We start from the raw sequence: 23,714 nt of genomic DNA, 5'->3' as shown, positions 1-23,714 counted from the left end.
ACACACAGACACACACACACACACACACACACACACACACACACACACAGAGCTAGGTTCAGGGGTTCAGTGGGCCACCTCCCAGTGAACAGTCATGCTTGGCTCCAGTGTGGGGCTGCCCTCTCCTTAGCCCGCCATCTCCTATGTTGACATGCAGGATAGTAGAGTCTCTCACAGAGGAAACTCTGTCTTCTTTAAGATCTGACTGGGAGTTATTTAGCCCAGTTGACTTTGGCTTCTAAGACTTGGGGTAGAGTTACGCTGCTGCTGAAGATACAAAGAAATCGCTCACCCCTATTATATGGTTGCTGGTGAGTTTAATTAACTTTTAAACCGTTTCACAAGGTTTTATAAAAACACTATGATTACGTATGATGTTGTCATTCGTAAAACATCTGCTTGTGTGTTGACTTATCAAACCCTCATGATGAAGGTGTGTGTGTGTGTGTGTGCCCACCACCACCAGCCTGAACCGTTGATACAAGGCAGGATGGATCCATGCTTTCATGTTGTTTACGCCAAATTCTGGTCTCAAAATTGAGACTCATCAGACCAGGCAACGTTTTTCCAATCTTCTATTGTCCAATTTTGGTGAGCCTATGCGAATTGTAGCCTCAGTTTCCTGTTCTTAGCTGACAGGAGTGGCAGCCAGTGTGGTCTTCTGCTGCTGTAGCCCATCTGCTTCAAGGTTCGACGTGTTGTGCATTCAGAGATGGTCTTCTGCATACCTTGGTTGTAACGAGTGGTTATTTGAGTTACTGTTGCCTTTCTATCATCTCGAACCAGTCTAGCCATTCTCCTCTGACCTCTGGCATCAACAAGGCATTTTCGCCCAGAGAACTGCCACTCACTGGATATTTTCTCTTTTTCGGACCATTCTCTGTAAACCCTAGAGATGGTTGTGCGTGAAAATCCCAGTAGATCAGCAGTTTCTGAAATACTCAGACCAACCCGTCTGGCACCAACAACCATGCCACGTTCAAAGTCACTTATATCACCTTTCTTCCCCATTCTGATGCTCGGTTTGAACTTCAGCAGGTCGTCTTGACCATGTCTACATGCTTAAATGCATTGAGTTGCTGCCATGTGATTGGCTGATTAGATATTTGCGTTAACGAGCAGTTGAACAGGTGTACCTAATAAAGTGTATGTGTGTGCACGTGCGTGTGTGTGTGTGTGTGAAAGAGATCATGTGAATTAGCTAGATTACTTTCTTCGTCTGAACCTCACCTCATTGACTTGCTGCTTGTCCAGGTGAAAGATCTGCCCTGAGCTGGTGGCAGCGATCTCCTCATAGGCTCTGTACCCTGGTTGGGAGCGGTCTCCACAGTCCCCAGTCAACACAAACACAACCTGGGTACAAAGGAGGAGGGCCAGGGGTGGACATTTATACTGAGTACAAGTTATAACGTGTTTATCATCATCAAGATTTCGTACCAGTACCTCGTGGTCCTCTGTGGCTCAGTTGGTAGAGCATGGCGCTAACAACGCTTAGGTTGTGGGTTTGATTCCTGCTGGGACCACATATACTGAAATGTATGCATTCACTGCAATGTAAGTCGCTTTGGATAAAAGCGTCAGCTAAATGGCATTTATTACCTTGAGGTAACACAGACTGTAGCTACTATACAGGAATACATTGTGTAACAAGAGACACATGTCTTTTAGCGTAGGTGAGTGTGTTATGTCTCATTCCTTTCCCTTAGGGAACCAATATCAGTTAGATTACATATCAAAATCAGTCATTCTGTCATTCTGCAGTGGAATGTTCCCTGGTAAGTGCACAGTGGGTCCTGTACCTGTGACTGGCGGAGCTGCACCAGCTGCAGCACGTCTCGTTTGAGGCGGTAGTCCTTGGCCCTGGCGTCAGTGAACACATAGATGAATGAGCCAGGCAGGGAGATCTCCAGGGCCTTCTTGATCGCTCCTATACTCATCTCCGGACAGTCTCCACCCCCCTGAGACAAGAGAACACAGAGACCACTGATCTAACAGCATCACTGAGGGCCTCTGGAAACAGACCTATACTCAATATGGAACATGATCCTAATTAGTCTAGAGAGCTATAATACACATAGATAATCCTTCATCGTCTAAGTAGTCTACATACCTACAGTATATAGCTTACATAGCATAGCTTACTTCCTTCCTGGTCTACGGACCGATATAAAACACAGTCTATATGGCTACATTGGTCCTGGCTGATGTTCTGATACACACCTGGACAAACAGCTCCTGCAGATCTCGTTGGAACTTCTGCGGGTCAGTAGTGATGGAGACAGGGCCAATTTCTTTACGGGATGTGGATCATCATCATGTGGATGGTAATAACATTATATATGAGGAATAACCGGATAATCAAAGGACAATCAATCAAAAAAAGAATGTGCAAAAGAAGAAATAGCAAGTCAGTTAGAGTATTCTAGGATTTCTGTGATGGTATTGTGCTGTCTCCCGACCAGTGTGACACATACTGTACATGCTTACAGTATGACTACAATACCCATGATGACTGAGTAGTCATTAGCTCAGTTTACTGCTGCAGTCAGCACTGCTGGGTGACCTGGTCCCCTCTCATACTTCCATGAAATAAAAGAGCCTGTTGACCTGACACTTATTTGGATTCCTTCAGGGGCTGATCGATGAAGCAGTGAACATTAACCAACACACAGAGACTATATTCTTTGTGATATAGAATAGTTAGACATACAGAACAGTGTTTCACTGTAGTGTAGAGCCCAAATTGGGGCAGTGTGTGTGTATGTGTGTCTGTGTGTGTGTCTGTGTGTGACATGCAATGTGAATGGGCCTTGACACACACAAGCATGCACGCACACGCACGCACACACACGCACGCACACACACACACACACACACACACACACACACACACACACACACACACACACACACACACACACACACACACACACACAATCATGAATTTGTGCATGCCTATGCCCATTCACATTGCAAGTGTTACTTGTAATTATCTTCTAGACATTACTAATACAGGACTTCTGGACATGTGTCGAACTGGTGATTATTTCTTAGTCACTCTCTCCCCTCCTATACATGGTGTTTATGTCCCTTCTTCAGTGATGACTGAGAGCCCATAAAACACTGATACACACTGTCACGCCTCTTTGTCAGTCACAGAGTTTCTTTGCGATCTCAGAAGTTTACAAGGTCCCCAAGGGCACACCACATTAAACACAGACAGAATGTGTGGTGCTAGTGGAGTGCACCATCCCCCTCCACCCAGGCTTGGTGACTGGGGTTGGTAGGCTTTCCGGAGGGTTGGATGGGGGGTGATTGGGGTAATTACACACAAGCAGACAGCATATGCTTCTCATCAGTGCTCGAACACCCTCCCCCCATTAGAGCACTCTTATTTTCAAGCTCCAGCTTTCCCAGATACTTGGGAAGAGGTTTACCTGTTGCCACATTCCTTTACTGTTGAAGACACTGACTGTTTTCAGTATAAGTGTCAGGTTTAAGCACATCCACTACCTCAAATACAGTAGTGTCTCATGTGTCTAAGTGAATGATTTTCACACCGAATGTAATTGAGTTTCCAATCTAACAATCTCTGAAATAGTGAAGCATGGTCTATTGAAACAGAGATTTAATCAGCATCTGCATAAATAAAATAAATGATCTACAAAGTACCCCAAATAATGTTTGACTTCTAATGTTTGAAATCGTTTTCAAGATTAGTGCCTTGACTATTCCTTAATGGCTTCATTAAAACATGTCGCTTCAATAATCAGAATCATACAAATATTGAGTGAAATTGTAAAGAAAAAAACATGTTCATTATTTACTTTATATGGAGATTTAATTCAGCCTAAATAGTAAATGTTTTTCAGGCTGACAACAGTCCATCAATTTATATAATTCAACCTCTCTTCTTTCTATTTACCTGGGTCATGAAATGGGACGAGGACAAAGTTTTTGATGGGTCTGGTCCTCCGGCTGAGGGTCTTTTCCAGGATCCGAGAGGCGCCCTCTATCACCTGTTTGAGGTCGTCGTACATGGAGCCGGTAACATCGAACACAAAGGCCAGGGTTGAAGCGCTGTCACTGGAACCAACATCCTCTTCAACTCCGGGGACGGCCAGGACCTTGTGCTCACAAATAAAGAGCGCCAAGACAAGGCACCTCAACACAGTACCGGTCATTCTCAATTTACTGCATTTGTAGGCGATATGCTTTTAAAAAAATATACGAAACAAACTCATTAAAACACGAATTAATTAAAAACAAGTTTTGATGCGTATCCAAAAGTCAGAAAATAAAGCCTCAATAACTGCGTAAAGTATTCCAAACGAATATACATTGGTTGTAATTCATGCGCCTGGATTGAAACGCACTGGTCCTATAGATATAGATTATGGCTATCACTTTTTCCCCAGAATTACATCCGTGCGCAAAAGTTTGGAGAGACTGAAGCGAGTAGACTCCCCTGGAGAAATGTTACGCTGAGCGCTGCAAACGGGGGCGGGGATGGGTGTTAAAAGGGTCCTGAGTAGGAACAACCTGATTTTTTGTGTGTAACTTGACCCGACTGTGACTTCCAGCCCTAACCCCATCCCACATTCTCTTCGCTGGGTATTCCAGCATATTAGCCAGTGAAGTGTCAAACCAGAGATGCAAATGTGTACAACTTTACGCACTTTTAATAATTCTGGTCATGTGTTCAGAACATTGTCCAAATGACTTCGGATGTATTAATAGCCATCATTTATATTCAGCTGGCACTCATCTAATTTTATACTTGCCCACTCTATGAAAGTATAGTATACCCTCTAGTAAATGGAGTGGCTTGACACGACACAGAGAAATGCCAGATGTTTTTTAAAAGGAAAGGCAGCGGAAATCTAATGTCCTTTTTCCTCAGATTACAGACCCTGATAAGAACGGGGTGCGTGTTACATCACATGCTGAGCCAGGCACTGATGGATTTATCTCGTGTTTTTTTTTTTTTATTAGAGCCAAAAAAGAAACATGCAATGCCTGTCAAGCAATGGCATAGCGGAAGTTTGACGAGGAGATAATGCAACCACAGGAGGAAGGAAAGGGGCTGATGTAGGCCTATGTGCTTAGCCAAATTCTATTGTTGTCAAGGCATAGCATTGTATTTTTAATACACGTATTGAAGCCCTGCTCTGCAATGATACAGAAATACTGTCCTCCTATAAACCAGGTCACAATTCTGAGATATGAGCATGGCACACTTTGGCACTCCTGGGGTATAGTTACTCCAGTCCTAATAGCTCTGGACATCTCCTACTCCAAGCCCAGTTGAATAAGATTGAATAGTGGTGGGCAGTGCTGGGCAGACTAATAGCCCTGTAGAGGCCTTGTAGAAGCCTATAGCCAATCACTACGAGTTTCATTTCAGACACCTAATAAGTGTCAGTATCATTCATCATGGTCTATTTGAAGCTGGCCTATCTGTCCTGGTAATAGTTGAAACATAACATGTTAAAAACATATAGTGACATCATGCACTTTGTAAGACACAAGATGAATACATATTTTGTTTTACTATGTACAACAACCATGATTTGATTGATAAATCCTAAATTAAATGTAACAGAATAATTATTCATGTTTGATTGAAGTAAAAGCATGAATCTCCATTGAGCAAATATTGTGTTTCCTCATTTGACAGAACTGAGTAATCATATAGGAAACAGATTGACTTTTGGGAGTTATAAAATATGAAAGTTACAGATTTCAATCGCACTTAATGTGAAAGCAGCCACGTAAAATGCATTTTATTCTGTGCTCTATATAAACAACAGGGAAGATGAAAAATAGCATGACTTAAATCACATGTATAAGACCAAATCATTAAAGCTGGCAAGTCTGATGCTCAGACTGAAATTACCCACGACTAGAGAAAAAAAAAGGCATCATCACATGCTGGGACCTATGGCTTTTGTTTAACACACAGGACAGACACAAAGAGGACAGTCTCAAGCATACAGCTCGCAAAAGCTTTACAACGAGAATGTATGTGTGTTTGTCTCTAAATGACTGAGGCCTTGTGTGTACACAGGCTGGAGTAAGATGCTCTCAAAAGAAATAATGAGCCTCAATTCAGATATGTCAATTGCACTGTGCTGCTTGGTCATGTCATTCAGGATGTGGGTTTGAGACATTGCAGTGAACGCTAATGCTAATGGGAAAGGGAACACACATACAACACAATAGGACACACATACCACAAACATAATAAACACATTCATACAAAAGCCCCTCTCCATTCCACTATTACCCCAAATAAAAGCAAGGAGAAATTACATCAGAATGAAGCAGTTCTCAAAATTCTGATAAAAACATGTAAGTGTGTTTCATTCCATCTGAAGTGACACTCCCACAAAAGAAGCAAAGCAGAATATTAAATATGACAAGCCTATTTATAGTATATGATACAGTACATGGATTCATAAATTACGTTTTTTTTTCACACTCTCAAAACAGTCAGTTCCTGCCGAGGCCTTCGGCTGCTGTGTCTCTCAGGTAGCTGTGACAGCTTTCCACCGGTGACATCACAACGGCTCGGCTCAGTTCCCACACAGCTCCAGCAGAAACATCCAGTGCGGTGTGGACCACAAACACTTTTACACTCTCACTCTCTCACTCTCTCTCTCTCTCTCTCTCTCTCTCTCTCTGAGACGGCTCTTCAGGGCTGTCCTTAATTTTTACTATACACCTTGTTTGCTGAGACGTTCTTCAGTGAAGACCACAGACGCATATCATGTGATTTGGGGCGACAACTCAACAGTTCCTTGCATGGATATTTAAGTTCAGTTTCTCCTCATGTTGTTGTTTTTTCTTCCTTACGTGACACCAACAGGCCCAGTGCTGCTGACGATACTTGGTGGAGATGAAGATGTGCAGTTGGCAACAAAATGTCATGCATGTAACCCCACCCCGTCCCATCTGCAACCCGGTGGAGCAGGTGATAAAAAATGTTCACGTTGCAGGTGTGATGACGCTGAGTAGTACCCATCAGGGGATCTGTAATAACATTCACCACTGAGTACATCATGGCAACGAATCAGACTTTGAAACAGTACAGCATTCTGTTGACATTAGTGACATTTAACTCAATAACATTAGTTACACAATACTACTGGAAAGTCAAGCTGCCCCAACAGGCCCACTAAACTGCTCAAACACAGTCTACCACATGTTGAGCAGGATGTCAGATTTAATGGCTAATCAAGAGCAGTGGAATACATTACTGTAGGTAGTGGGTGGAGAGGCCAGCTACGGTAGCTGAGCACCGCAAGGCTGTTTGATTGCCAGCAATCAGCAGAGCTACTTGAATAATTCATGAGGGCAAACTGTGAGCTGACAATAGCCTCTGTGCATTGTTTCAGCCCATGGCTAGAGTCTCTGCTGTTTAAAAAAAAAAAAAAAAAACACTACACTGTACTTCCTACATTCTCCAGAATAAATCACACTGTGAACTTGAATTGAAAGACAACAATATAGACATATTTAATCAGAATGTTTCTAATATAAAAATAGCCACATTTCTGGTGGCATGATATATCGGCATAACTAATGAAAAAATGAATTGCTGGAATATTGAATTCAATGCCACCTGATTACTGTTCCACTCACCTTTGAGCACTGCAGGCCCTATACAAGCCCATCATATAGTGACAGGGCCTGTACAATGGAGGGATCTGCTTTGGAACCCTCCTGAAACTCCTGCAGGGTCAGCTTGCCATCCGAATTCTGAAATCAACACACAGGAGACACGATGGAACCGCAACACCCCTCATCATAGATTAGGAATGATTTTACTCTCTCTCACCAGCAGGAGGCAAAGTGATTCTTCAAACAAATGATGAGTAATGTATCACCACAGTTTGGCTGATGCCGTTCAGTGCACCTCAGGTCACACTGGTCAGCCCTCTCCCCTCCGCCTATAGAAATGACTGAGCGCTGCTGTGCTCTATTTTATAGCTAGTCTCGCTAGTCCGATCCACTGGTCCTGGCACTGGGCATGCAGCACGCCCAAGCAGGCTCCATCTCATCTTTCAGTGTAGCCAAGGAAGGTCTGAGCGAGTGGGCATTAGCACCGGTCTCTGGTGGTGGAGGGAGGAGTATCGGTGGTGTTTATAGACTGCAGGCAGTGTTAGTGACGCTGGAATGGCTACAACTAAAAGTTCTATACTCTAAACTGCCTGCCTCGGTGCACTGCCATTACAAGGATAGCAGAAGAAACTAATTCCGTCCTTTCTGAGGGGTTGTTCATTAGAACAGTACTTACACTTATGGAGAGAAAAAGTGATGTATTAGGCCTACATAGTGGAACAAAGAATAGTTGACTTTATTACCACATCATAATGGTATCATTAGTGGTCGGGGTTAGTGGGGTGTACAGTCGTTTATTTTGGGAATAGACATTACCTTGTCCATCATGGCAAAAATACGGTCCACTCGTTTCTCTGGGGTATTTTCTTCTTCTGGTAACTCTACAGTGTTTCCCTGAAACAGATATGTTTAAGCTATAAGGTCTTGCAGACAGGCTAGTGAAATGCAGTGTGTCACTGTTACATATTTACAATATCCTTTTTTGGGGCATTGAAAAACAACATGTTTGTGTTGTATCACTTACCACCATCTGATATATGGCATCTACGATATTAAGCATCTCATCTCGTGTGATGTAACCATCGTTGTCAAGATCATACAGTTTGAAAGCCCCTGTAAAGACAGCAGCAAAACAGCTGGTGAGCATCCAGCATGAACTAAAGACCTCAAGAGTAAATAGTATGTAAGTGATGGTGTAGATGGGGTGGAGAGTGTGTGTATATTTACTAATAGACATGTGTGTAGAAAATGAGTGGGTGTGTGTGAGGGGTAAGGCTTTTGATGGAATGCACTCCTTGCAGACCTATGTCTCAAATTTACAGTGGGTAGAAAGGGAGTTTCCCTGTAAATAGAGCCTAGAGTTTTCCCTAGGCAGGTCATGTGGTAAGAAAAAAACACTTGGCCCTAGATCTGTTTGATCCAAACCCAGAGGCATCACCATTGAACTCAACGTGCTAGTATACCTAACAATCGCTTATTTGTTGACTTGTATGAGCCTGTAAACCTCTTTGTTCTGTTCATGCATAACAAACTGAGCACAAAGGCCCAAATCCTGTCATTGAAGAGTACGGCACCAGGGGGTAGCTGTGTAGCTGGCCAGTGTGAAAGGTCACCTCCTTACATCTGAGCTTCTCATCCAGAGTCCCTCGTGAGGTCACAGACAGCGCCTGGATGAACTCAGAGAACTCAATGCGTCCATCCTGCAGAATGACAGGAGGGCAGACAGACAGACAGACAGACAGACAGACAGACAGACAGACAGAAAGAATGTGTCAGAGACAGAATGAACATCTTCCTTCACACTAACATTCAACAACGCTTTGTTAGGTCTGTTGAAAAAGTGGGACAGACTCGTGGTACAGTCAGTTGCTATTTCTGCCCTGCACCTGGCTCTCCCCCGAGGCTAAAGCATGTCAACGCTGGTCATTAGCAAGATGGATGCTGCCACCAGATAGTTTTGAAAGTTATTACACAGACACACACAGAACCCCTGTATTCTTATAACAGCCAAGGAAGTTCTACAGCTTGCTATTGATTATACACTCACCGAACACTTTATTAGGAACACCTGTACACCTTCTCATGGTGGAGGTGGTGTAATGGTGTGGGGAATGTTTTCTTGGCACACTTTGGCCCCGTTAATACCAATCAATCATCGCTTGAATGTCACAGCCTATTTGAGTATTGTTGCTGACCATGTGCATCCCTTCATGGTTATAATTTACCCATCTTCTAATGGCTACCTCCAGCATGATAATGCACCATGTCACAAAGCAAAAGTCGTCTCAAACTGGTTTCATGAACATGACAATGAGTTCAGTGTCCTTCAGTGGCCTTCCCAGTCACCCGATCTGAATCCAATAGAACACCTTTGGGATGTGGTAGAACTGGAGATTCACAGCTTGAAAGTGCACCAGAAATGGAAATCTGCAGGAATTGTGTGATGCAATCATGTCATCATGGACCAGAATCTCAGGAATGTTACCAACATTGGGTAACCAAGGGAGGCCCTACCCAGCATTACTATAGTGTTTCTAATCAAGTGCTCGGTGAGTGTATATCATAAATGGACTTCACAGTTGTCCCACTGTCCTACAGGGTAAAACACCCTCTCCAGACAGTTTTATATCTCCCCTGCTATATTGTATTCCCACACAGCATCTTGCCACAGAGCTCCGAATTGGCAATTTCCTTCCAAAAATTGGGGGCAAATCTGTGGCCCGCCGTGCCCTGCTACGAGGCTACGCTTTGTGCAGTAAATGGAAATGTCTGCCTGTAAAGATAGTGGTCAAGTATAAAATGGAATGCAGCACTGCAGCAGCACTGACAAAAACAGAGAGCAAATTCAGCTCTTGCTGTGAAGACGTTTTGAAATCAAAGCTCAGACAACTCTGCGCAACTTATTTCTTTTTTCACATTGCATAAAAACACTGAAGTGCCATTCATGCATTACATCAGCCTCTGTTGTGGAAGCTTCTCCCCATAAAGTAAGCAAATCAACAGCTTTGCGAGAATACAGTGGAATGAATGAAGGACAGTTACCCTGTGAAGTAGTCATCATCAATTCTATTCCAATAGTCTGACCCTACATTCACACTACTGTAGCTAAACACACTTGAGTCAACCCTGGTCAGAAACTCTCCTGAGCTGAGTCCAGCAGCTCTTTATGTCCTCAGACTGGTGTTATCTCCACCAGACATCAGACCAGGCCAGCCGTTGTAAAAGAGTTGAAATGAACTAGACACAGATTACATGAAGATGATTACCAATGCATTCTCTAACTACAGGGTGTCTGACACAAATGAAGGTAATAAATAAGCATCAGAAACAGTGTTTGTGTGATCTCCATGACACACATCCCATTAGCCACAGGCAGTAGGCCGCCAGGGGTCACCAATCTGCCAGGAACAACGGCTGCTCTTACCAACGCAACAGATTGCCTTCATAGAAAAATGAGGTTGCTTAATGAATAATACAAAATGATAACTTACAGTGCAATGCCAGGTTGTGCTAACATGTTTCATTAAATACCAAGTTTGTGGATTCTTCCAAGGCCCAGAGACCAAGAGTATAGAACAAAATCATAAGACGACACGCAGCATTTCAGTACTTGTGAATCCCAAAAACCTTTGTTAAAAGTACTTCTCCCTTTCATTTCACAGCACTAACCTGCACTTTCTCAAATAGTGGAACCTCTGATTGACCCTACAGAAGGGCGCTCTTTTCCCCCTGATTCCCCCTTTGATTAGAGACTGTTAGGCTACCTTCACCCTCCAGGCACCACAGAGACTAAACACTGCTATCCCACTAGAATTATCTCACACTTCCCAAATGCAACAACCTGAGACAACATCTAACCTTTTCACAGTGTGTTATCATTTGATACTTGATGTAACACTAACATGTTTGAAATGCTCAGACATTTGTATTGCGAGCTCAGACAAGCACTTGTATAGGCCTACATGCAGGACATCGGAATACAATACAATAATGTAAAACCTTGTTTTCATCAAAGACGTTGAAGACAAAAGAAGCAAACTTGGTAGGGTCTCCAAAAGGGAAGAACTGTTTGTAGATCTTTTGGAAGCCCACTGCATCCAGTTGGCCACTTGGACAGTCTTTGATGAAGCCCTTATACCTAAGAGAGGGTGAGAGACAGAGAAGAGGGAGAGAATACAAGAGAGCGTATTAATAGGATAAGAACATTTATAAGTACAGCATAAACTCTAATATAAAAATCTGTTCAATAATACAGAGCATCAGAAACAGTTCTTTGTGAGCAAACAGCATTTATGAGTAGTTGCAAGTACGGTAGCAGGCCAAATTCAAATGTGGTGTGTTGCTTCCTACAAGATCAAGTGGCCTGAAGTGGCCTCTAGCCAGTCAATTAGCCAGCCAAATAGAAGTTAGCAGTTGGCTATTTGTCTGGCGCTTAGGGAACACACTGCGCTGATCTAGTTTGAAAGAGGATGTCGTATCAAAATGTTCAACCCAAAGCTATTTGTCACGCTAGCAGATAAGACGATTTCCCTAATCCAATAGAACAGACAGGGAGTTTAATTGAAATCAAATTACTTTCTTGCTTCTTTTGATAATGTGCATAACTGATAGATAAATCTGTGGACTTCATCTAGCCTCTGGATGCAATATGTCCAGAACGACTTAACATGTCAGGAAGCCTAAATATAGAACTGCTTCAACAATTTCAAGCAGTCACTCAAAAATAATACATAGAAAGTCTCATTCTACAACTCAATAATGAAACTCTGCTTGTCAGAGTCAAATAACAAATCCTTTAATGTTTCTCTAGAGGCAGGGAGTACAAGAGGGAGGCAAGAGACAGGAATCAGAGAGGAGGAATAGCCTAGTTCTATGAGATCATATGAGAGAGGAGATATCTCTCTCTGGCCCAGTTTGAATAGGAATAATACATCAATTATCACAGTTCATAAAAATGCAACTCAGACTGCTTTACAATGAGCACTAAAAATAAATCAGTACCAGAATACTCTATGATGCATACCTCCTTCCTAACCTTCCAAAACATTGATCTGACATGACTTAATGGTGAGAGCAATGTAGTGAAAAGCTTGCTTTGACCACTCCAATCACATTAGTCTAGGTAATTGATAGGGAAGGAAGAAAGGAAGGAAGGAAGGAAGGAAGGAAGGAAGGAAGGAAGGAAGGAAGAAAGGAAGGAACAAATTATACATTAAAACACACCCAAAGCTAGATTGTCTTTCTTTGTCTACAATATGGATGCACTTGATGTCTGAACAGCGTTCAGTGGGGAGATCTCCAGAGAGGATCCGCTGTGTCTTGTGTGAATTCACAAAACTTCACATGTTTCTCTGAGATTCACCAATGGACTTGTCTCATTGAGGATATGCTTCAAGGCCAAACAGAGCACAATGGAGAATGAAACCCAGGACACATCTTCGTCACACTCATACTTTGGCTCTTCCAAAACTCTAATCTGCCTAGCAGATAAAACACCCTGCCTTCATGGCCTGGAATGAAACAGAGCCTGGGAGAGATGGAGACAGAGTGAATATCCCAGGAGAGGTTCCATATCAGAAAAAGAGAAGACCACATTAATACTCTAATTTGCATGTCTGGAGACAGATAAATTAAAGCCTGGTGCAGCACAATGAGGAATGAAGTCTAAGTGACTTAATCACAGGTAATACAATGCATATCGTAATCCAAAGATTACCTATTTCAAGTGAGATTTTGTGACTCATTTGTAAAGTTACCATTGTCTATAGGGAAATCTCTTCAGTAGTGATATCAACACAGCTCGGCATACTTTGGCTACAACACTATTTCAACAATATCAGTTTGCCGTACTCTATGATAACAGCTCAGTAAAACAAACCTAATTGACTTAATCACAGGTAATAAGTAGCAGACTACCTCTCTCTCAATCATTTTACATACTGTAAAAGCAAATGAGTAAACTCATGAGGAGACACACCAGCAGACAAGCCACCTTATGTCTAAGCTAGCAAGGCAACATGGGGCTACACATGAATGGCTGCTTTCTAACAACAGGCATCTGTGATGGTGGTGAACTGCTACAATGTTGTTGACTGTTGTTTTCTCTTGTCCCTGTCGAGTGTGACACTTTGTCACAGTATGCCACTACTGTTGTTGATTACGGGTGAGCACAAAGCTACAAATGTCGCTTTCTCTTACAGCAGAATCAAAATGGAGTATATACATCTAGTGCACAACACATCCATTTATCTAACCCGTCTAATTCTTCGATGCCTGTGCCTGCTCACTAATTACACACCATCTGGCATTCCCCCTGGTTAAACTCCGTCTCATCCCTCACACTCTCTCACTGCTCATGGCACTGATCTTCAAGTGTGGAGTCATGCAAAGTTTTCTGTAAAAGACTCCTGAGGTTGATCTGGCTATACAGGCAAGGGGGTTATTCTGCCCCAGTGTACCCAGACCGGCAGCCCCTGAGGCAGGGCCCATACTGAAGCACTGAACCTGCTGAGCGTTGGCTGCCAACTGCTGCTGCTGTTGCTACTGCGTATGGATGGGGCTGTGCCCAGGCTCCCTGGCCCCTTATAGTAAGAGCATGCGCAACAATGCGGTTAGCTCACATGCACTCATCTCATGCAGGAGGGATCAGGTCATGACACCAAGCCAAAGCTAATAAGGTAAAAACCTTACATGGGAGCCTCATAAGGAACGGAGCAGTTCTAAGTTTTTCTGTTTTCCCTTCAATTTACTGTGAAACAACATCTGCAGCACGTTATTCTTGCTGAATGACTCCCTACAAAAGGCTCAGGCTGCTACATCATCATTTGGTTTTGAGTCATGAGTTGGCTTTGTCTCATTGCAGTTCAATTGCTCTGGAACAAAAAAAAGGCGTTCAGGATGCTTTATACATTTGTGTAATCATATCCACGCAATCTTATTGAGCGATTGCCTTGACGTAACATAAAAGTGTGTCTGGAGGCAACATGATCTTTGCACATCTCAATCTAATGCTATCAGAAATTCCTCTTGGAAACGGCACAAGAAGGCTGGGGAGGCATGGGTCATGTCTGTACCAGTACTATCAGGCTTCAAAGTGAATCTATTTTCAGAACTCCTCTGTCTTCGGGGCAGCGTGTGAGAGAAGAATGCAAGCTGCAGTACCAAATCCACCTCATACCATAGATTTCAGAAGCAATATCCATGTATCACAAAATGATCAAAGTCAGAATTAAATCACACTATGTAGTAACATACTCCCTGTCAGTAGAAACTATTTCATAACCTGCTGCATAACTGAAGCATCAGTCAGACATGAGTCAACAACTCTTGAGGAAGAATCTGGCTACTTCCCAGGAGGCTCCTGTCAAAAATGCCTAGTCCCACTTCACCACAGCAGACCCACTCTACTGGTTCACACCAGACTGACCCTGCAGGCAGCCTTTTGATGGCATCTACTCTTCAGGGCACTGGGAATTAACACTAGGCCACCTGCCAAATATAGGTAAACAGCAGACTCTCCAGGTGAATCCAAAGCCAATCCACATAAGCTGATAAAGGTCTAACTAGAGTCACAGGACAGGGCTAAGGGTTTGTCAAGGGGTCAAGATAAGACAGAGGCTAGTATACGGGATTTCTGTCAATGTATGCAATAATGCCAGAATAATTAGCCATTAGAAAACCTGAGCTTATAGGGAGGAGACGGATAGAAAATGGGAGCAAATGTGTAACTTACCACTGTTGTACCTCTTTCTCTGTAACTGAAAGAAAAAAAGAGAGACAGCATTTAGTTTGACAAGAAACGACCATATCTAGGCCAGACAATTTGGATGACCTGACCATGAAATTAATTCCTGTTGCAAATATGCAGTTTCCCATCATCAGGTAGTACTGTGACTGACAGCTAATTTGGATCTGCATCATTCATCATGCAATCTATGTTCTCACTTTTGCTCAATTATAAATTGTACTCAGCATTCTGGAGCTGCATGGGACACCCCTGAGGATATGTGTAATTGAATTCTTTATTGTTAACAAACTGTATACAGAAGGTTTCACACCCAAAACTAGATTATTCTAGATTATTCTAAAATGATGTATTGCTCCCAAGGACGTTCAGACTTTTATTGTTTCAAAGGTCAAAAGGAGGAATAGCAAGGTAGGGAGGGAGCGAGAAAGAGAGTGAGAGAGGGAGAGGGAGAGGGAGAGGGAGGGGGAGGGGGAGGGGGAGGGGGAGGTAAACAGTGAACTTGGGAAGGAGAGTAGCTTTGGGAGAGACGTGTTATCATGCCCACACAAGCAGCATTATTATCTGCCAGTATCTAATCAACCAATCCCAGATGGCTCTCCCTCCTCCCTCCTCTCTCCAAAGAAACCTAAGCAATTTTCACCATCTGAACCCCAGGGCATACTTTCGGAAACAAGGGCTGAAAATGAAATCAATATCTCTGTTTTTCCAAGTGAAAAAACAGGATGATATTGGTCCCTTATAATACAACAACTATGGAGTACCCTCAAATTGGAATACAGGTAAAGATCCTGTTTGTGCAGTGGGCTCAGTATCTTTCCTGTACCAATAAGCCTAGCTCATTTCAGTGACTGAATATTGGAGGTCCTCATGAACAGCTGAAGGGTGATAAAAGTGAGTGTAGGTGTCTGCCTTTCCTCCCACGCTCTCAAATCTCCTTTTGGGAAAAAACGCCGCTAAAATATACGGCCAAAAAATAAAATAAATAAATAAACATTTCAGTCTCTTTTCATCTTTCATTAAAAGCAATCTGGACAGGGTGATTTCAATGCTGATAATGTTTTTTTTTTTTTTTTTTTATGTAGAATGCTATTCAATCAGTGCACATAGCAGTGTTGTTTCCCTGCTTAAGGTATGTGGGCTTATGTACCATGACAGAACACTTTTTTGCTTACTAATACCACAAGGTTAATTTATGACAGACAGGAGCCTATCTTTAATTTCAGACAGTCTGTGCTCTGTTAAATGCTTTGTCTGAGTGCAACTGTAATGTGTCTGGCACATTGAAATGAGTGTCTCCAGTGTAAATGAACAGGAAATGAGCATGTGTGCTATGCAGAGAGCAATCAACAAAGCATTCCTTATGGAGGGAAAATTTAGAGAGCCGCATGAGAGACAATCATAATTTGCTCCAACATCCAAACACTTGATGAGTCAGTGCTGTTTGAGGATAAAGAGGATGGTGACATCCCACTAATACCATTTAGACAAAGAGTAGGCTACTTAGCCTCGACTATAGATTAAGCAAATATACTTAAGATTAGGCTTAATACAAGATGGGTCAAGACTTTGGCTAGCCTTGCCTTAGGCCTAGTGCAGTACACCATCAATTCTGATGACAATCACAGTGTGGCTGGAACAGTAGATTATTACAGAACAGAGATAATTAACAAATTTGCCACACAGGGTAACCAATGGCCACATGTGCAAGGCATCCCTGCCTTAATTTGCCTTGCTCAGCGTTTCACTGAGAAACCCATCATGTGACCCATTCTTAAGAAATAAATGCTAGAGTCAATCTCACAACTGTCAGGCATACCAAGCTACCATTAAATTGGCCTCAAAAGTCAATGCCGTCCAAAAATTGAGGCAATTCACCATGGCTGCGATTTAATCAAATTGTATTATGTAACTGAGTCAAAGGCAATAGACGGTAATGCAGTCAGCCGATGAAGGAGAGCAGGGCTAGAATCTCCGCTCATTTGCCCTGCAGGGGCTGCTGGCACAGCACACATCCAGCTCTCTGTCGCTATCAACCTCTGATCGGAGTCTGAGGACGAACAAAAACACCATGCTTTATGCCTATTACATTCGTGAAGTAATTTTATTGGGATTGCTTTTTTGGAGAGAAAAAAAATGATAGGCTGAGCTACTTCAGTTTTAGGTGATAGGCAAACTGTTTCCACCAAAGACCGTTAAGGCATGGGTAACACCAGTTGGCCTGTAGTCTTTAGCCATACGTTGAAATGTTATAAATGCTAGGTCTCACACAGAATCGAATTATGATTATGCACATCCAAAAGGAGTAGCCTAACAATTGCGTGATGTAGTTGACTGTCAAAGTGCTTTTAAGGCAAAAAGGTTCATCGGAACGACATCCCTTAACTCCGCAGTCAACACCATGGAAGGAGAGCTATGTGAAAGAAACAGAAATGGATTGTATCTAAAAAGGCAGAGAAAAGAATTTAAAAGCCTCTCAACAGGAGAGGGAGAGGGAGAAATAGAGAAAGGTTGATAGGATGAAAGGAGAAGTGATAAGGGGTCTAAGTCAAATGAGAGCAGGGTAAGGGAGTGGGTGCCCCTTTGAGCAATGCTAAGCAGATAAGATCCTAATTACACTATTCTATTCCCTGCTCAAAGAGGGCAATTAGGGGATATGGGGGGGAGAGAGAGAGAAACAGGAAAGAGAGTGCTGGTAAAGGACAGTAGGACACAGCCCATCCCAGCACGAAGCCCAATCACCACTGCAATTTCCTGCCACAGAAGCCTTCCTTGTTTCTGGTGTTGTGAAGCCCACCGCACGAAGAACACTGTCATTAAGCAGCTTGTCAGCTCCCTCCTCACACCTGCACACTGTACTACCCACTAAAAATGCCTACATATTTTAGGCCCATAGGGACAACAAATATTAACAATTAATATGATACTGCGTCTCATCAAACTATAATATTCAGAAAAAAATGGAGACAAAGAGTCTCATCTTTTGTGATTAGAGAACTCACGCATGATATGATGTCTTTTCTTGGTGAAAATGCCTCCATGTCACTTTGTTGTATGCTTAGGCTAACACTATAATATTTATAAATGGTTCTTTTCTCTGCTGCTTTGAGACCTTATAAAAACTGTCACATGTGCATACAGTACGCTACTTATGATAATGTGTAAGGAAGGCAAGTCCATATTGGCAAACCATCAGCCTCTATTGCAGATCCAAAGTCTCCCTCATCTGCATATTCATAGATCTCTCGTCCCCAGTGGAGTGTTTTTTAAAGACGCTGATTAGGACCACTTCCACACCAGAACTAAACAGGATTTGTGAAAACATTAAATATTTTGCTAACCAAAAATAGCCTATCTCTACTGAAGAGCTGACATTTAGTTTGCATCAAACTGGCATCATAGTTTGCATCAGGATTAATAGAAACAGGCCTAGATGCATGGGTCATAATCAAACCATGTCATAGGAGACACAGATACAGCATAACAAACATACTGGAAAATGCAACCCCAGAATAGTCTTTGTTCTGTTTTTTCTCGTAGTGTTGAAAAATGGCAAGCACCCAGAGTGAGAAAGCTAGCATCCAGAATGAAAAAGGAGACAAGTTAGAGAGAGAGAGGAGAGTACTCACAGTAGGTCTTCCTGGTCAGGTCTTCCACCACCTCTTGTTTGAGCCTGCTGTTTGACTTGCCCATGGTCTGTACGTTTTTCCACACTGCCTTGCGTTAGGCTCCTCCACGCCTCCAGCTCCACCTTGACACACCGAGCACCCCTTATAACCTACTCCCCAGTCCACTCCTCTGTTAAACACATGCAAATATGGACCGGTGGACGAAACGAATGCAATTACACCAGTGAAATGAGGTGTAGATCAAAAGTAGACTGAACTCCATCCACCCACATGAGACTAGCGTTCAGTGTTGTCCTCTCTGGATGTGGTGAGGGTCTGCCCAGTCTTCAACCTTCTCTCTCCAGGGAACCCACTTCAACCACAGGGACTCAGCAGTGAAGAAATGGAAGAGTGTTGACTATCAGAAAGCAGAGTGTTTCCCTCCCCTTTCTTTAGACTGTTCAGTGGGCGAGAGTGGCGTTGTGATGCGTTGCTACCTTCGTCCTTGGTTACGGGAGTCACTCAGTCGCTGGGTAATGTATGCTCACTCCCTCACACTCGTTTACTGTTCCTTTCACCCCTCCTTTTCTTCCCTCTTCTTCCTCCCACCCTCCTTTCCCACCACTGTCTCTAGCGCTGGGCAACTTATAAGACAGAATCCTCCCTCCTGACAGCTGAGATAAGGGGGTGTGTAAACTAAAATACAATGAACAGGGATTACCTTGGATGCACTCTCCTTTCAGTTGCACTCACACCTTTGAGCTCAGAACCTAGGTATTCATACAGAAGCAACGGTACTTAATAATAGACATAAGGTCTCTAAGATTTGACTGTCATTTAAAATGCAAAAGCAGCATCCAAACAAATGGATCTGGTCCAGGTCTTTAAATAAATCACTAAGCTGTTTTCCCAGTTTACAGGCTGAGGGGTTTATAGAGACGACAGTTCTCTTTTCTCTTTTATCCTAACTCATAATTCTCCCTCCTTCTTGGCCTCCCCAGTGGCAATAATGGTGTCCGCCTCTTGCAGCGGACAGGAGATGAAGGATAATGGAATTTCTCTGTGTCAAAGGCCTGGGGTCGGCATTCACTGATGTTTAACCACAGCAAATGGCTGGTCCTAAAAACAAGACACTATGGCACCTTCCCTCAGTGTGCATTAAGTGTTTGTTCTGTTCCAGGCCAGGTCTATCTTCCCTATGCATGTAACTCTGGTAATCAGCATCTTGTGTTTACTCAGCTCCGTGGTGCAGGGTAACTCAGACGCTGTGAAAACAAATAGCAGTTATAAGGTCAGGCTAGTACTAGGAGGACCAGACTAGATTACTGTCTGTGGGCATCAGATAGCCTTAATCCCTGTGATCTAATTTGGCCACTCCACACACCAACTTGTCATGAGCGCTTGTCTATGCAAAATGCCAAGCAGTTCAAGTAGGCACAGGCAAATGAGCTTGTTTGACTTTCACTTTTGATGATTTTGCCCTGTTTTCTGTATACAGCCCTCAGTAAATACAGGCTGCCCTTGCCATACAGTAATACAATTACATGAATAATGATATCATAACCATAGGCTACAGTAACGACAGAATTAGGCTATGAGAACAGAACTTTATTGTGATCTCTGTCACAGTAAGGGGTCATGCCAACACCCATGACTTGCGTGACAACATCTAACTGCAATACTCATTATTGTACATTTATTGATGACAAATTCTAACAAAAACAGTGCAGCTTTACAAGCAGCTTGTAAAGTATGAAACTCCAAGTGGTGCGTACTGCCAATACTAGACAGTCGCAGAGCCGCGGCGATCCGGACGCCATTGCCTAGCAACACAAACAGTTTACAGATTATCTAGCCAACTAACGTTAGCTACCGTGAAGTCTCGTGAAGACTCACTAGTAACTACCAGGCAGACTAGGCTGTCTTGCGTTCAATACTTAAACAAATAATAATAATTGATTACGCCCTGTATTAGTCATATACTTATGACAGCTTTCTGTTATAACACTCACCGTTTTGAAGAAAAAATAAAGTGTTCCGTGTCCGGTAGACGACAGACTATCATGTCCCGGGAGGCTTCTTCAAAAAATGGACAGAGTGTGTCATCAACGGTCTCCTCCTGCCGCTGTCCCGACTTGAGTCGGCTCGGCTCGTCTCATCCACTGTTTCACCGCACTCCAACCAGTCAGAGGGCAAATTTGCTGTTAACCCTTTCATCCCTGATTGATTTTCAACACGCAGCCTTGAAGTGAACATCAAGCAAACGTGTACCTGGTCACCTGAATCATTTTGCATTGATAATATCTAAGATATTCAAAATTGCATGTGAACATACAACATAATAACAATGCTGCGCATTGCTTTATTGCATTGCACAGTATCAAAAGTATCCGGGGACTTTCTATGTCTACAATACCTTAGAGATCAATTATTTACATTACAGTACAGTAATTACTAGTAGCCTAATTACCAAGCTAAAACGGTGTAAGAACAATAAGGTTGCATACTGTGAATGGCAACTATTTATTTATTTTTGTCATACCACCATCGTGGGCATGGGCAATACCATATGGAATTGTTTCTATTCGTACAGTAGGCTATATGAAATGAATATTTTGGGTTTAAATGTACAGGGACTGGGATGTTAAAACGCTACATACTTTTAGCATTCAGAACTGAGAAGAACTTCCTATATCTGACAATGGCTTAGGCCAACCTGTTAGTACTCACAAGAGAGTCCTGCAGTGGCGGTGGCCGGGCTAATAAAAAAAACAAAGTGCAGTCCCTTACATTGTATCCAGCAGGAATACTCTGAGAAAAATACTGAGTATGACATACAGGCATAAACATTGTAAGCATGTAGGTATTCCTCAAATGACAACATTCATTCTCTTATGATACATAAAAAGATTGCACATTGCCCAATGCCCAAGATGTGAAAAATAAATCAAGAATGTGAAGAGGAAAAGTATATATATACCAATATACCAGTAATGGAAAGGATGACCCATGAGGAGGCCAGACTGTAGGTGAAGGTTGCAGGGGACCTTGCCAGTGCTGAGAGACACAGGCCTGGTTAAACACAACTAGAGGATTGTACGTAAATAAACTGGCAAGGCTCTGTTTGCCAAGTGTTGGGCACAGTCAGCAACCAGGCATTTGCCCATCTGTCACTAGACACCTCACAGAATGCTGCCCTGTGTATGCGCAAACATGTTCTGAACAGGCATCTAAAACACCAATACCCTTGTAGGTGTGTGTAGTTTAGATATATGTGTCTAAAGCTGACCTTGATCCTGGGTGTTGGAAATTGAGCCATTTTAGGGACCTTAGATCTGTATCAAAACACAAACCCACTATTTCACATCAACAGATATTACCATATTTGCTGGTGAGAACCACTGACTGTAGTGTCAGTAGCCAAAGTTAATTGGTGAGTAGTGGGATGTGATGATCCTTTGTAACAGTACTACTACTAAAGACAATATTACCCAGTGTCTACACTATTGCACGTCAATAAGCTGCCCTGATGTTTACTGTGTGTAGTCCCAGGGCTGTCCACAAGTCAGATTTAAGTGATGCATCATCTTAATGGCAACTGTCTTTAATTACTACACCAAGCATGAGGATGCAATACAATCTATAACATCTGAGGGAAATTTAGCAATAGCAAAGATTCTTCTTGAAGATTCTTCAAGATTTGACAGTGCTTTATTACATTACATCTGTGGAAGAACAGTTACCCTTATGCATAAACAAAACCCGGAAACAATCAATGGAGAAATCCATATATTTTGATGGATGCTGTGAGGCTATTGGTGATGATGTTTTACGTGCTGCTGTGCCATTTATTCAACATCAGATCAATCATGATGGCAGTTTCATAAATGGTCAAGGACAGAACTTTCCAAATAAATGCACATTTGATGAATGACAAGTGAAAGATGTATTCCATAAGCAAAGCAATGCCCAGTGAGCAATAAAGAAAAACAAATAGTGAAATGAAAACATCAGGACTAAGCCAGGTCATTACATTGTTGTTAGACTGCACCGCACCTTTTATGAGCACTCTCTGTCATCTTAGCAGGAAAATGCCATATCACCAAGTTACTTTATGAATATGAATATGAATCATTGTGATGGGGACTTTTCAAGGTGTATTTATACACAGAGGAAGGCCTATAATCGTGTTGAGGTGTACTCTGTACACACTAAGTGTAAGGACACCCATACAGTATACCAGTGGAGGCTGGTGGAGGTAGAAATCGGAGGACGGGCTCATTGTAATGCAGGGAATGGAATGAGGGATGGTATCAAATACTTATGGAACCATAACTGATTTAATGAGCCATTCACAGTTTAATACCATTTCTCATTACATTCCATGCATTACAATGAGCCCGTCTTCCGATTTCTATCTCCACAAACCTCCCCTGCAGTATACAGTATATGTATATCAATGAGGGACACATGTGATAAAGATAATGGACTGTGGGGTAAGAGGGTGTGGGCACTCAAGGTTGCCGGAAGCACGAATTTCTGCGCCAATGTGACAGATGGAGGGTGCGAATAAGGGCCACTGATGAAGAAGTATTCCTTTGTGGTGTTGTTTTGAGGTCAGATCACTCTGCATATAGCAACTATACTTGGGGGAATCAATCCACGAGTGAATTTGTGCACATCAGACTGGAGACATTACTTCAGCACTTACTGTAACTTGGAGGTCTCAGAGGCAA

At 42.7% G+C, this 23,714-nt stretch overlaps 2 protein-coding genes across 2 annotated transcripts in view; both read right to left on the bottom strand.

Moving 5' to 3' along the window:
• hmcn2 (hemicentin 2) overlaps positions 1-4,184 on the bottom strand; it is a gene marked incomplete at its 5' end in the record, with an annotated part of 41,779 nt that extends 37,595 nt beyond the window's left edge. Inside the window, 4 exons of the mRNA XM_083673041.1 lie at positions 1,231-1,353; positions 1,800-1,958; positions 2,221-2,291; positions 3,926-4,184. Coding sequence (XP_083529167.1) covers positions 1,231-1,353; positions 1,800-1,958; positions 2,221-2,291; positions 3,926-4,184 — 612 coding nt within the window. The remainder of the gene's footprint in view (positions 1-1,230; positions 1,354-1,799; positions 1,959-2,220; positions 2,292-3,925) is intronic.
• A 1,577-nt stretch (positions 4,185-5,761) lies between these two features.
• Positions 5,762-19,201, bottom strand: LOC310807570 (neuronal calcium sensor 1-like). Its single transcript, XM_083674080.1, has 8 exons — positions 19,000-19,201; positions 15,359-15,383; positions 11,626-11,764; positions 9,248-9,326; positions 8,651-8,739; positions 8,443-8,520; positions 7,648-7,764; positions 5,762-7,035 (listed from the first exon to the last, which is right to left on the bottom strand). Exons 1-7 carry the CDS (start codon positions 19,061-19,063, stop codon positions 7,666-7,668), a joined length of 573 nt encoding a protein of 190 aa, XP_083530206.1. The 5' UTR covers positions 19,064-19,201; the 3' UTR covers positions 5,762-7,035; positions 7,648-7,665.
• Positions 19,202-23,714: the final 4,513 nt, after the last annotated feature.

The sequence above is a fragment of the Argentina silus genome (genome assembly GCF_951799395.1).
Source record: "Argentina silus genome assembly, chromosome: 7".
Lineage (NCBI taxonomy): Eukaryota > Metazoa > Chordata > Actinopteri > Argentiniformes > Argentinidae > Argentina > Argentina silus.
The sequence above is the reverse complement of the archived record's forward strand: the minus strand, read 5'-3'. Positions and strand labels throughout refer to the sequence as shown.